Here is a 13,570-nt window from a genome sequence, read left to right as displayed (position 1 = left end):
GGGCAGAGCAGCCACAGCCACTGCGGGTCACACTGGAGGGGAGGGCTGCACGGTGTTCGTGGTGGGAAGGGGTGCCAGGAGGAGACTCCAGCTCGGCAGCAGGTGGGGATGCTGTGGATTCAGTTGTGAGTAGAAGTGTAGCTGAGTCGCAGTCAGCAGCAAATAGGGCCTCCATGTCTCAAGGAGGCAGGAACTGTGGCCATTTCCACCTGATGGATGGAGAAACTGAGGTCCTTGCCTGAGGTCATGTGACCAGGAAGTCCAGCATGTGGGTTGGAATCTGCCCATCTGACTCCCAAGGCCCTCTGTGGGGGAGGAGCCGGCTGGCTGTGGGTGGGAGGGTGGCAAGTGGGGTGCTTTCCTGGTGCCCAGGAGGCTTATCTCAGTTCCCACCTACCCAGGGAAGATGCTGATCCTGGGCTCCATGTTCAACCTGGCCGAGCCTGTGCTCACCATCGCGGCCGCCCTCAGCGTCCAGTCGCCCTTCACTCGCAGTGCCCAGAACAGCTTGGAGTGTGCAGCTGCCCGGAGGCCCCTGGAGAGTGACCAGGGTGACCCCTTCACACTTTTTAATGTCTTCAATGCCTGGGTGCAGGTGAGGCGGGCAGCGGGGCCCATCTGGGTACTGCACAGCGGTGGTGGGTACTCAGGGTGCTGTGAGGTGGTGGCTCCTCAGGTGAGGACCCTGAATTCTCCATAGCCTGCCTGGAGAGTCCCCTTTATACCCTTGGGGCAATGGACAGCTGTGCCCAGGTCCAGGGTTCAGAGGGAGTCTGGGGTTTCTAAAGTGGATTAAAACCAGAGCCTTCTGGAGAAGGACCACCCCAGTGTGGTGTCTGTGTACCCAACCCATGTTCCCTGCACCCCCGCCCCAGCCTCAGCCCTGCCCTCCCGGGGTGCGTAGTCCAGCATGGACAGGCAGACTCATCCCTAATCAGTGACAGTGCAGATGGGGCTGGAGGGGAGAGTCCAAGGGGCTGGAGAGCTCAAAGGGGACACTTCGCCCAGTGTGGGGATCTGGGGCTCCTGAAGAACGGGGCACCATGGCTGAGACTGGAAGGAGGCAGAGAGCTGGGGTCCCTAAGGGATGCCACCTGCCCTGCATCCTCCCAGTGGGTGGTGTGTGGGTCCAAGCAGGGCTCTTTGGGCTGTGGGAGACCCGGTGTCACACCAGGCCCTGACGCCTTGGCACCTGCACCCAGGTGAAGTCTGAGCGGAGCAGAAATTCACGCAAGTGGTGCCGCCGCCGGGGTGTAGAGGAGCATCGTCTGTATGAGATGGCCAACCTGCGGCGCCAGTTCAAGGTAAGAGTGGGGGCCAGCAGGGAGCAGTGCACACTCCAGGACACTCACTCCTCCCTCCCCGGTGGTGATCAGAGTCACCTGCACTCACCTCCCCCAGCAGATGAACAGCATGGGGGCAGACTGGGCAGGGCAAAGAAAGGTAGGGATCCAGGACTTCCTGGAGGAGGTCAGCAAGATTGGCGGTGGCATGCTGCATCCTTGCAGGAATCTGCCCTCTGGACAAGGGGTGCTGAGCCAGCAGTGCAGGCTGAGTGGGGAGGCGGTTTAGGGTGCAGTTGGGGCCGACATCCATATAGCTCTGCCACGTGCTGATGGTGTGACCGCGGACATTTCACTCCTGGTTTCTGGGCCTCTCATGCTAGGCAAGCACTCAGCCACCACTGTACCCCTGAGCCACATCCCCAGCTCTTTTTAGTTTATTTTGAGACAGGATCTTGCCAAGTTGCTGAGGCTGACCTTGACCTTGTGATCCTCCTGCCTCAGCCTCCTGAGTAGCTGAGACCACCAGCATGTGCCACTGCGCCTGATTTTCAAGGGTTATTCTCACATAGTCCCCTCAGTCCCCTCCCTGCCATAGCCCTTTAGGGAGGTCCGGAACCTATTTAGCCTGTCCTGTGTCCCTCACTTGCACCTTATTTGTCCCCAGGAGCTGCTAGAGGACCATGGGCTCCTGGCTGGGGTCCAGGCAGTGACGCCAGGCGACAGCTACAGTCGGCTACAGCAGCGCCGGGAGCGCCAGGCCCTGCACCAGCTGAAACGGCAGCATGAGGAGAGTGGGGGCCGCAGGCGAAAGGTGCTGCGGCTGCAGGAGGAGCCCGCTGACTTCTCCAGCGACGAGGAGCATGCTGGCTCAGCCCCCCGAGGGGCCGAGGACAGTGTGGACATCCAGGTGGGCTGTCTGGTGTGGGAGTTGAGGGGACAGTTCACCAGAGGAATTATGGCCCTGTCCCTGAGGGTTGGAAGGGCCATGGCCCTTTTGGGGGCTCTGAGGGGTCCCTGCCTTGGTATCTGGGCAGCTTCTGACTCACCTCAAACACCTTGGGCCTCTGTATCACAGCATGAGTGCCCTAGACAGAGTGGGGAGGGTCCCCCAGGAACCGTCTGCCCCCACCCCTTGCTCCCCCAGGATGTGAAGTTCAAGCTTCGGCACAACCTGGAGCAGCTGCAGGCAGCTGCCAGCTCAGCCCAGGACCTGACCCATGACCAGCTGGCCATGCTCAAGCTGGTGCTGGGCCGGGGCCTTTACCCGCAGCTGGCCGTGCCTGATGCCTTCAACAGTGGCCGCAAGGACTCAGACCAGGTGAGGCCCCCCACCCCGCGTCCATGCTTGTTCTGCATGTTCCCCAGGCACCCGCGCTCTGCTGGGGCTTAGTGGTGACAGAACACCTCTGTGTGTCTCACAGTGCAGCCTGTGTGTCTCACAGTGCAGCCTGGTCCCCAACAGATCTCCCAGAGCGAGCATCCTAAAAGGGAGGGTTCCTCCGGGCACCTAGTCCCGCCCTGTGGGGTCCAAGGAAGAAGAGGCATCAGAGTGGGGAATGGGGAGGGAACGTAGACAGCGGGTGGAGGGAGAGTGCTGGGCATCAGGGACAGCAGGTCTCAGGCCTCTACCCCCAGCACCTGCCTTGGCCTCTACAGGTCTTCCACACTCAGGCCAAGCAGGGCGCCGTGCTGCACCCCACCTGCGTCTTCGCCAGCAACCCCGAGGTGCTGCACGCACAGGAGCAGGAGGCTGCGGGCCCCACAGGGAGCCGAGGTGCAGTAGCCCAGGGGGTGGGGCGGAGGGAGGCCGGCTGGGCAGCCCCAGTATTGGTGCTGCTCTCCTGGGCCTGCGGGTCCAGCAGAGCTCCAGGGCCAGGCTTGGTGGGCTGAGCCAAGCCAGCCTGGCAGCGCAGCACTGTTCAAGAGACTTGTCCCGTGGGCCCCACGAGCTCCCCAGCTTGGTCCTGCAGTGGGAGGTCCCAGGCCCTGGGGGCACTGTGTGGCCAGGCGCTGCATGGGGCTGGGGTCAGGCAGGCACCCCCACAGCCTCACAGATGGCTACCATTTTTTTTCTGAGCTCAGGAAGGCAGCTCGTCTTTCTCCTTATGTTCAAAGAAAACAACGTGCCTTAGTGGCCCGTCCAGCCTGAGGAGAGGGCTTCTGTTCCCACGTCCAGGAGAGAACCTGGAGCTTGCTCCCTAATCGTTAACCACCGTCAGTTCCTACTGAGTCTACCTTTCTCCTGTTATGCTGTTGTCCCCTCTTTTTAATCTTGAAAGTGTCCACACCATTCAAGTGGCAGTGACAGAGCCGCTTGTGCCTCGCCAGCCTCAGGGCCACACTTTCTTTCTGCCTCCTTTCTTCTGCCTCCGCTCTCTTTCCTTCCTGCGGGAGCCTTCTCTTTTCCTCCGTCCCCCCCTTCCCTTTGGCTGGAGCATTTTAGAGCAGCTCCTAGGCCTCGTGTCACTTGGTAGAGGTGGTACTGGGGACCGGGTGCTGGCATTATTGCAGAGCTGCCGATCACCCCTCAGAGCAGCGGTGACTCCTTAACGTCAGCCGGCGGTGCCGTTCATGTCCGTCACATCAGAGTGGACATACTCTTTATACAGATGTGCGCATTGAGGGATGGGACAAGGAGGCCCTGGGACTAGGGACAGATAGGTGTGGGGGTTCAGGTGGGTGAGCTAGGTGGGCAGGAATAGGCCTGAGCTGTCCTTTCTAACCTTTCAGATGACAAGGACAAGATGAGCAGTAAGCACCAGTTGCTCACCTTTGTCTCCCTGCTGGAAACCAACAAACCATACCTGGTGAACTGCGTCCGCATCCCGGCCCTCCAAGTAGGCCTCTGTCCCAGCTCCTGGGTTTGATGACCACATTGCCAGGCAGAGGGCAGGGGGTGGCCTGGAGGAAGCGCTTGTCCCCCAGCTGGCAGCAGGCATTGGCTGCAGACTGATGTCTTCGTTCGTGGGTCTGTCTGTCAGTTACTTGCCGGGGGCCTGCTGTGCCAGGCACTGGTGTGGGCACTGAGAACACAGCAGCGCACAGGGCAGGACCTGCCCCTGCCCTCCTGGGCTCCCATGGCTGGGGGACAGACGAGAACCGTGGTGTGATGAGGTGATCAGGCTGGGCCTTGTTGCGAAGGTTCAATGGAGCAAAGTCCTGAGGGGACAGAGCCACAGGGACCTCGGGCAAGAGCATTTTTGGCAGAGGGATGGCACCTGCCGAGGGCCTGAGGCAGACGGGTGCTTGGTGCTCAGGGAGCATCTGGATGAGAACCTTGGAGGGACAGTGTGGAGGTGAGGTCTGAGCGGCAAGCCTGGGGAGTCTGAGGAGAGCTGTGATGGCCGTGACTGGGGAAATACAGGAAGCCCAGCCGGGAGGCAGCTCCCACCATCCAGGTGGAAGAAGATGGTGACTGACCCTGGGGGCAGGACGAGGACGTGCTCAGGTGGCAGATGAGGCTTCGTGTATCTGTAGCTAGAAAGTGGCGGTTCTGCCAGCAGTCTCTGCACGTCCCCAGCGCTTGCCATGTGCCACCTGTGGTGCAGCCTGGCCTCGGTGAGCCCTTGGCAGCCCCGACACACACTTCATGGAGAAGACAGGTCTGGGGACAACAAGGCATATGACTTCAACCACTCGCCTGAGTCACAGTGAACGAGGCCTGAGCCAGAGCTCCAGGGTCGCTGGCTACACCTTGATGCCTCCCCACATCAGTTGGATGTCCCATCCCCAGGACTCCCTGGCTTCAGCCCCAGAAGTTCAGAGGGAAGAGACTTGCAGGCTCCTTGGAAGGCCCGTGACTTCCAGTGACGCATGAGTGTGGTCTCCTCTTGCCTGCACTCCCTCACTCTCATGTGGACACAACTCCCGAGCTCCCAGGAGGCCCTGTGTGATGGGGAGGTCGACAGTCAGCACAGACTAATAACAAGATGCTGCAGGAGCCCTGCTGGCACCCGGAGGAGGAGAGCGAGCTGGGGAGGGTCGCCATTGTGCCCAGCAGGATGGGGAGATGGGGCCACGGGCGCTTGCTTCTCCCCTCCATGATTTGTTTATGAAGGGGATTGTAGAAGTATGCAGGGTAGCATGTTGAACCGCATCTGCCAACACCCAGCACCGTATTGTCAACCCGTGGCCAGTCCTGTCCTCTCTCGTCCCCGCCCCCTGGGGCATTCCCCCAGGGTACTGTCATGCAGCACTACGCAGGTCATCGCGGGTACGCAGGTCATCGTGGGTACTCACGGCCCTGCCCTCACCCTCTTGGGCGCATGGGTGTCTGGGTTGTCCTCTCCACACTCCTTGCCGTGAGAGTCATCTCTGGGCCCCACTTTAAAATGCAGGCCTCTGCTCTCCTGCTGCCTGCGGCCCCCACGACATGCATACCCCCATGACTTGGCTGTGGCGCAGGATGGACTCTACATTTCATCCTTTGTTTTTCCAAGTCAAGTGTTAGCTCTGGGGGGCGGAGACCTCTCTGTTCATGATTGTCTCTCCAGCCTTGAAGGGCACCTGGTAGCAGGCGCACGTGGGGGTCTGGGGTGGGCGGGCAGGTGACAGATGGCTATGCTGGACACCGGGGGTGGGTGGGGGTGGGTATATTGAATGGACCGGAAGGTGGGTGGGGGGTGAGGCTGGGCAGGAGCCTGGCAGCAGATGGCCTCCTGACCCTCACTTCTGCTCCCTTCCAGTCCCTCCTGCTGTTCAGTCGCTCCCTTGACACCAATGGTGACTGCTCCCGCCTGGTAGCCGATGGCTGGCTGGAGCTACAGCTCGCGGACAGTGAGAGTGCTGTCCAGCTCCTGGCAGCATCCCTGCGGCTCCGTGCCCACTGGGAGAGTGCCCTGGACCAGCAGCTGTCTTATCAAGCCCGGCGGCGGCAGCCAGAAGAGGAAGAAGAGATGACTGCAGTGGTCAGTCGCAAGGAGGTGGCAGCCCTAAGCCGGGAGCTGCTGCAGTTCATGGCATCCAAGGTACCAGCTGTGACAGAGGTGCAGCTGCAGGGCAGGGCATGTGTCAGCCCAGCCCCCAGTCACTCAGTGTGGGCACCTTTAGGCCTTTTAAGCCAGAGAGGTAGTGACTCTCCCCAGGCCACACAGCTGGTAAAGTGTGGAGCCAGGATGAGGTCCCAGGAGCCTTTCCAGGGGCTGTCCTACTGGCTGCTGCCCTGGAGCACCTCCGAAGCAGGTGCCTTGACACACACTCTTCATGTGGGATGTGCGTTGCGCCTGCTAAAGGAGCAGGTGTTGAGGGGCTGGGGAGGCTGAGCGTCTGCACACAGTGACAGAAAGGCAGCCTCAGCAGACCTGGAATAAGGGCCCACATCTGGTGGGGGTCAGGGATATTCCCGATTCTGCCTCGCTGCGGGATGGAGGGGTGTAGGCCAGGCTGACTTCCTGGAGGAGGAGAGGGCTGGGGGAATGGGCAGGAAGTCAGCAGGGAAAGAAGAACAGGGCTGACGTGCTTTGGGGAGGGGTGAGGTAGCCAGACTGGGGGCTGGATGTGGTCCCACCTGGGACAGGAACACTGAGGCTAGGAAGGCAGTCACGGGGGAGATGGGGCTCAGGGCACATTTTAGACAAGCCTGTGGTCATGAGTCCCTGAACCAAGTTGTGATTGGTTTAAGTATTTGGTTCCTGAAATTGAAAAGTTTAAGGAAGGCTTCAGGCACAGCTGGATCTGAATGCTCTGCCGGGGTCTCCCGGAGTCTCTCCATCTCCTATTTCTCCTTCCTTAGGTTCCCTATAGCCTACGGCGGCTCACAGGGCTGGAGGCCCAGAACCTCTATGTGGGACCCCAGACCATCACGGCTGCCCCCAGTCTCCCTGGCCTCTTTGGCAGCTCCACCCTGTCCCCCCACCCCACCAAGGGGGGCTACACTGTCACTGACTTCCTCACTTACAACTGCCTCACGGTGAGCAGGACCCACCTTGGCCTCCCTTCCCTTCCCGCCTGGAGCTAGGGTTTCAGGAAGCCCCCACCCCCACCTACCAACCACATCCCACTTAGTTTAGGGGCATGGTTTCCAGGTGGGACCTCAGGTCCCAGGGCTTCTGGGAAGGGACCCACACTGGGGAGAGGGAAGGCAAGGCGAGGCCACATCTGACAGCCTGCCCGCTGCAGAGCGACACGGACCTGTACAGCGACTGCCTACGCACCTTCTGGACCTGCCCCCACTGTGGCCTGCACATGCCCCTCACGCCCTTGGAGCGCATTGCCCACGAGAACACCTGCCCGGAGGCCCCGCAGGACCTCGCCCCAGGCAAGGAAGGGCTGTGGGTCCTGGCCCTGTGCTTGCCAGCTGTTCATCCATCTGGATTGTGCCCTGTGTGTCTGGGCATTTCCTGGGCATTGGGGACTGAGAACCCCAGTCTTCTGGCCCTGGCTGGTGCCATACATGGGCCTTGTCCTACGTACAGGGACCCAGAACAGGGAGGGCCTGAGCACCTTCTTTTCCTCTCAGTCTTTGGTCTCTCTGCATCTCCTGTTCTTTTCTCTGTCCTGCAGCTATCTCTGCCTCAGCTGTGTCCACCCTCTTGTCACCCGGGGATGCCCACAGCGTCTTCTGCAGAACGCCACATGCCATAGGGGAGATGGTGGCAGGGCCAAGCCAGGGTGTGCTCTTGGCTCTCTTCCCGTTCTCGTGTCTCTCTTCCTGTCTCTCTCTCTCTCTCTCTCTCTCTCTCACTGGGGGGACACAGTGAAGACTGGCCTGTCTGGGCACATGGGTCACAGGAGGCTTCCCAGAGGAGCACAAAGGCCAGGAGAGAACCAGAGCCCTGCAGGTGCCTGCGACTGAGTGGGGGAAGCACCCCTCACAGCTTTCCTTCTCCTCTTAGGGACTGAGGAGGCCACCCCCAAGCTCTTGCAGAAGGCGTCCACCTTGCAGAGGCCTTACCACTGCGAGGCCTGCCAGAAGGACTTCATGTTCACGCCCACCGAGCTGCTGCGGCATCGAAGACAGCACGTCTGAGCTGCACTGGGGACCCTGGCCGCCCCCTCACCCAGTGCAGGGCGCTGCCCACAGGCCTACCTGTCCCCCACTATGGACCAGGGCCGGAACTGCAGGCAGCCCTCGCCTGGGCTCAGAACTGTGGCCTGGTCCCAACCCAGAGAACCTGGAAATAAAATCTCAAGCTGACTCTGCCTCCTTGAAGCACATCCCAGTCTCAGCCAGCGGAAGCCTACTGCCCTGCCTGCTCTCCCCAAGGTGTCCCCAGCGCAGCCACTCAGCTTACTGAGGCTCCATCCAGGCCCCCTGTATCTTCCACGGGTCCCTCTGGGCCTTTCCCAGCCAGGGTGCTGGGGTTCCCTCTTGGGGTTTGTGTCCCACCCCCATCATAGTCTGCCTGCTCAGTGAGGGGCACCTTGCCAGCCAGGTCAGCCCAGCCTGGGAGTCCTCCTGGCCCTCGTCTCAGGCTGCACGTCCTGTCTTAGCTGGTATTATTGACTCTGGCCCCAGAATAGGTCCAGGCTCTGACCACATGCCCCCTCCTCTCCTGGTCCTGACCGGAGCTGCCGCCATCACTTACTGGACAAGAGCTGATCTCCCGCCTCCATCCTGCCTCCCGCAGTGCACCCTGCAGAAGCTACAGGAGAGCACGGCATGGCCTGGCAGCCCATTTAAACCAGCTCGGATTTGCTTTCAGGCTGCATTGGGACTTGTCCCCAACACTGTGGCATCCATTCCTTGGCTACAGGTTCACAGGCCCCTTCCTGCCCCTCACATATCTGCCGTGCCTTCCTCAGGCTTCTGCAGATACTGGTCCCCCGCCTGGAGTGCTCTCTTCCCTGATAGCCACATGGCTGCCCCTCATTTGACTTCATCTATTTAAGTGTCAGTTTCTTGGCACCCAGTTTTAGGGGGAGGCCAATAAGTGGGTGGCTGGGTATAAAAAGGTACAGACTGGAGGATGCGTGGAGAAAGGATGTGTGCTTGGAACTCAAACTGCCAGGCAGTGTTGGTCCTTCAGCAAGGGTCGTGTTTCTGCACCTGTTTCCTCATCGGTTCCTACCTTGGTGTCGGTTCAAGGACCTAAGTTAGGTCTGCTTGTCACTTGCAGCTGTTATTGGTCATTTTTGTTGAAACTTCTTTTTTTTTTTTTTTTGAGATGGGTCTATCTGTGTTGTGCAGACTGGCCTCAGATTCCTAGGCCTGTTTCAGCCTCCTGAGTAGCTGGGCCTGTAGGTGGTGCCTGTTACTGGTTTTTGAAATTAGATATTTATGCTTAGGAGAGAGTGGAATAAAAAAAAAAGGACTGGAAAAGCTGGAGAAGATAAGTGAAACGATGCTGATACTCTGAAAAGAATAAAGTTGGTCAGGGTTTGGGTGCATGGGAGTGAGAGCAGGACACGAACAGATCCTACAGGTACTAAAGCCCAGCTGCATGTGGTGGCACACTGTGATCCAGTGAGTCTGGGAGCTGAGGCAGGAGGATCTCAAGTTCAAGGCCAGCCTGAGCAGCACAGTGACACCCTGTTGCAAGTTAAAAGTACAACATGGCTGGGATTGGATCTCAGTGATAAAGTGTCCCTAGGTTCAATCCCTAATGCCACAAAGGAAAAACAAAAAGGATAGTGAATCTTTCAAACAACTTGATGTCTATAAATTCATCAACTCAGTTGAAATAGATGATTTAAAAATAGGCATGGATAATTTTCTCAAAAGCTCACTCAAGAAAAAATAAGCTGAAGAACTCTATAAATCACACCGAATTCCTATTTAAAACAAGAAACTCTGATTGGCTCACCAGTGACCTCTATCAAGTACAGAAGGAGGAGATAGGACTGTCCAACATGGACCCTCCTGACTGATTGTCTAAGGCCTGCATTACTGCCCAAACCAGACCCAAACAATGCAAGAGAACTCTAGTCAATGCCCTTAGGGACACAGACATGAAAGTACAAAAAGGATAGTGTGTTACTACCAAGTGGTGGTGTTCAAGGAATGCAAGGTTGGTTTGACAACTGCAAATCAATCAATGTGGCTTAGCACATTTAAAACAGAGAAAGCATTTGCCACGTTTCAGCACCTTGTGACTTTAGACAGACCCCTAGTTGTTTGCCACACTGTTGGATTTTTTGCCTTGATGAATGAACCCAGCTGAACTGTCCATTTCCCCCAGAGGTGTCGATATGGAAACTTGGGAAAGCCTAATGTATGTTTTTCATGAATGAAAATGCAAATCATGATGGTCCCAGGCAGGAGTCTAAATAGAACCCCTCCAGGTGTTTTAAACAGGAAGAGACTGAATACAGGGAAATGGGTGTTTACAAAACTGGGGGAGGCTGCAGAATCGGGCTCCAGTCCAGGCCCTGGGGAATGACGCCCAGGACAGCACAGAACTGACTGCCAGGGTGCTGCTGCTGCTGCTGCTGAGGCCACTGCTGCCAATGTGTGTGTGGCTGTGATCTCACAGCTGTTCCTGCCGGCCATACTGATGGGAGGAGTCTTATCACTGGGACCTAACCTTTCATCTAGAATCTGGTGACCGAGGGTCCTGGGAAATACAGTAGTTGCTTTCCGTCCTGCTGAAGGGAAGAGGGATGGAGGTCACCAAACCTAGCCTGTGACACTGTCATGAAGGCTATGTTAGAAATGGAGGGGAGCAAAAAGCAGGCTTGAGGAAGGTCTAGAAAGAAGGTCACAGAGCCAGTAGGTAACAGCTGAGATCTGGACGCAGTCAGCTGGGCCCCTGAGTCCTGCTCTTGCCCACCGTTCTGTGCTACCTCCACTTGCTCCTCCTCCCAGGTAACAGCCAAGTGCAGCTCCTCAGCAGAGAGAGAAAGGGGTTTATCCAGCTGTTACCCAATTGAGCTTAGCATGTGCAAGGCCCTGTGGTCTGTCCCCAGTGATAAAAATGAAAAAGAATTAGAAAAATTAGGGGTAGGTCCAAGGTTTTGTGGGGGTTGAAGCTCATACAATTTCGGAACCCAAGATTAGGCGCAGGGTCTCTGAAAGAGCTGGCATCAACAAGGAGCGCTGAGGCTTGATCTGAAAAGCATCACCCTAACCCAACTCCGCCCTGCTAACTGCCTCGAAGAAACAGCCATGGCGTGGCAGGTGGCAGGGCCCCTCGCCCAGCTCTGGGCATGAGCAAGTGTCTTGGGAAGAAGGATTCCTAGCTGTGGAGTTTGGGCTTTCTGTTCTCAATGCCTGGAAGAGTCTGGCCTGGAATCTAGAAGATGGTCGATAAACAGTTGTCAAACACCTTGATCATGAGGCAAAAGTGCTGATCACACAGGAAAATAAAACCAGCGGGACCACACTGACTTCCCTTCACCAAAGACACCATTAAGAGTCAGCAGGCGGATCACAACCAGGAAGAGGAAATTGGCTATGCATATCCACAAGAATTTGTGGCCCCAACCGATAATGAAAGCTTATACATCAGAAAGAAAAGGATAATCGGAAGGAAATAAACCAAACTCTCAGCTACGTCATGAAAGAAAACATCCAGATCGCCATTCAGCTGCTGAAAAGACGCTCAGCCTCATTAGCCAGCAGGGAAGTACAAACAGAAACCACCAAGGGATCCCTGGACTGGGAGGTGGCTGGTGGGACAATAAACTGGAAGGACTGTGTAGCCATTTCCTTTAAACACACACTTAGCTCATGAGGGCAATCTACCACGTATTTACCCAGGAGAAACGAAGACATGGCCACAGAAAATCTTATGGGTGAATGTTCAAAACAGCTTTATCCAGAAGAGCCCCCAAATGGATCCAACTCAAATGACCAGCCATTCCCTACCCACCTGTGGTTACCATTCAAACTAGGAAGGACCAATTAGGTGACAGCTCTTGTAATCTAATCATTTCCGCTCTGAATGTTCCTGCATTAACAGGAGCTTTGGGGAACACCCCATATCCAAACCATAACAAAGGGAAAGCTTCACCCTCCCCCTGCCTAGTCAAATTTCCAAAAAATAGTATGGTTTATCAAGGCCTGTACCAGAAGTTCCTATTGACTGCTGATTACCTGGGGAGATGGGCGAGGAAGATGCAGCACGCCTTGCTCAATGAGGAGGGTGAGTTCTGAGAGGTGTCCTTAGGAGATTCAAGTGCACTCACACAAACTAAGCCAGGCGTGACGTCACCAGGCTATGTGAGAATACGTATGTGTGGTTGGCCTTGACAGAAAGGTTATGTGGTTCACAGTGTGATCTCTGCAGGCGGGGCGTGCCCTGTTCATTCTCACAATCCTGCATGAAGTAAACCTCATGGAGACATCATTTTCCACCCATCGCCAATTGGCCCAATATTTTTTATTTTAGCCAATTTTTAATTGTTGTTTTGCAGTGCTGGGGATCAAACCCAGGGCCTTGTGTGTGCTAGGCAAGTACTCTACCACTGAGGTACATCCCAAGCCCTTATTTTAGCCATTTTAGTGATATTTATTGTGATTCTAATTGCATTTTCATGATAACTGATGTTTAGTATCTTGAAACAGGCTTATTAACCACTCATTTTATCTATTTTCATAGTTAACTTCAATATTTTACCTCTTATAAAAGGTTATTCATCTTATTGATTTGAAAGCATTCTTTACATAATCAGGAGAGATGACTTTTCTCAGATAGGTCCGTAATGAATATTTTCTTCACATCTACACTTGCCTTTTGATTTTCTTGACTGTGTCTTCTATAGTGCAGAAATTTTCAATTTTGAGAAATTCAACTCATTATTTTTCTCTCATATTATTTATACATTTTGTGTGCTACTTGAGAAGTCTTTGTCGACCCTCAAGCTCATAATTTTCTCCTACATTTCCTTCTAGAAGTTTTATAGTTTTAGATGATACCTTTTTTTAAAAAATGATCTATTTCAACTTAGTTTTTGTATATGATGTGAGTCAAGGGTCAAGGTTCATTTTTCTGTATACAAATGTTCGATGTTTACAGCATTATTTGTTGGGAAAGACAGTTCATTCCCCACCGAATTAATTTTACAACTTCAGTGAAAAATTAATGGAATCTATCCATTGGGGTACATTTCCAGGCTTTAACACATTGATCTGCTTATTGAAGTTATGCCTGTTACAAATTGCCTGATTACTATAGTATGATAGTAAGTTTTAAATCACAAAGGGTTAATTTTATGACTTTATTCTTCAACTAAAGAATTTTGGTTACTCTAGGTCCAACACATTTGCAACACATTTCATTCATTCATTCATGGCGCTGGGAACTGAACCCAGGGCCTCATGCAAGGAGAGTGCACTAGACTGAGTTAAACGCACCGCCCCCCAACACACACACACACACACACACACACACACACACACACAC

General features: G+C 55.4%; 1 protein-coding gene across 4 annotated transcripts in view; it reads left to right on the top strand.

Annotated features, from left to right (window-relative positions):
- The window catches only part of DHX34 (DExH-box helicase 34), a 29,937-nt gene extending 17,830 nt beyond the window's left edge, over positions 1-12,107 (top strand). For 2 of the 4 annotated variants that reach the window (XM_081274759.1, XM_081274760.1), the window contains exons 8-16: positions 402-595; positions 1,203-1,304; positions 1,951-2,193; positions 2,431-2,604; positions 2,943-3,060; positions 4,017-4,123; positions 5,972-6,253; positions 7,018-7,194; positions 8,120-12,103. In XM_081274759.1, the coding sequence (XP_081130885.1) occupies positions 402-595; positions 1,203-1,304; positions 1,951-2,193; positions 2,431-2,604; positions 2,943-3,060; positions 4,017-4,123; positions 5,972-6,253; positions 7,018-7,194; positions 8,120-8,521 (1,799 nt within the window). In that variant the 3' untranslated portion in view covers positions 8,522-12,103. Of the gene's footprint in view, positions 1-401; positions 596-1,202; positions 1,305-1,950; positions 2,194-2,430; positions 2,605-2,942; positions 3,061-4,016; positions 4,124-5,971; positions 6,254-7,017; positions 7,195-7,403; positions 7,543-8,119 lie in introns of all 4 variants that reach the window. The other 2 variants (XM_081274761.1, XM_081274762.1) reach the window with 2 other exon arrangements.
- Positions 12,108-13,570: the final 1,463 nt, after the last annotated feature.

The sequence above is a fragment of the Spermophilus citellus genome (assembly GCF_964194105.1).
Source record: "Spermophilus citellus genome assembly, chromosome: 18".
Classification (NCBI taxonomy): Eukaryota; Metazoa; Chordata; class Mammalia; order Rodentia; family Sciuridae; genus Spermophilus; species Spermophilus citellus.
This window is presented reverse-complemented; position numbering and strand designations above follow the sequence as displayed.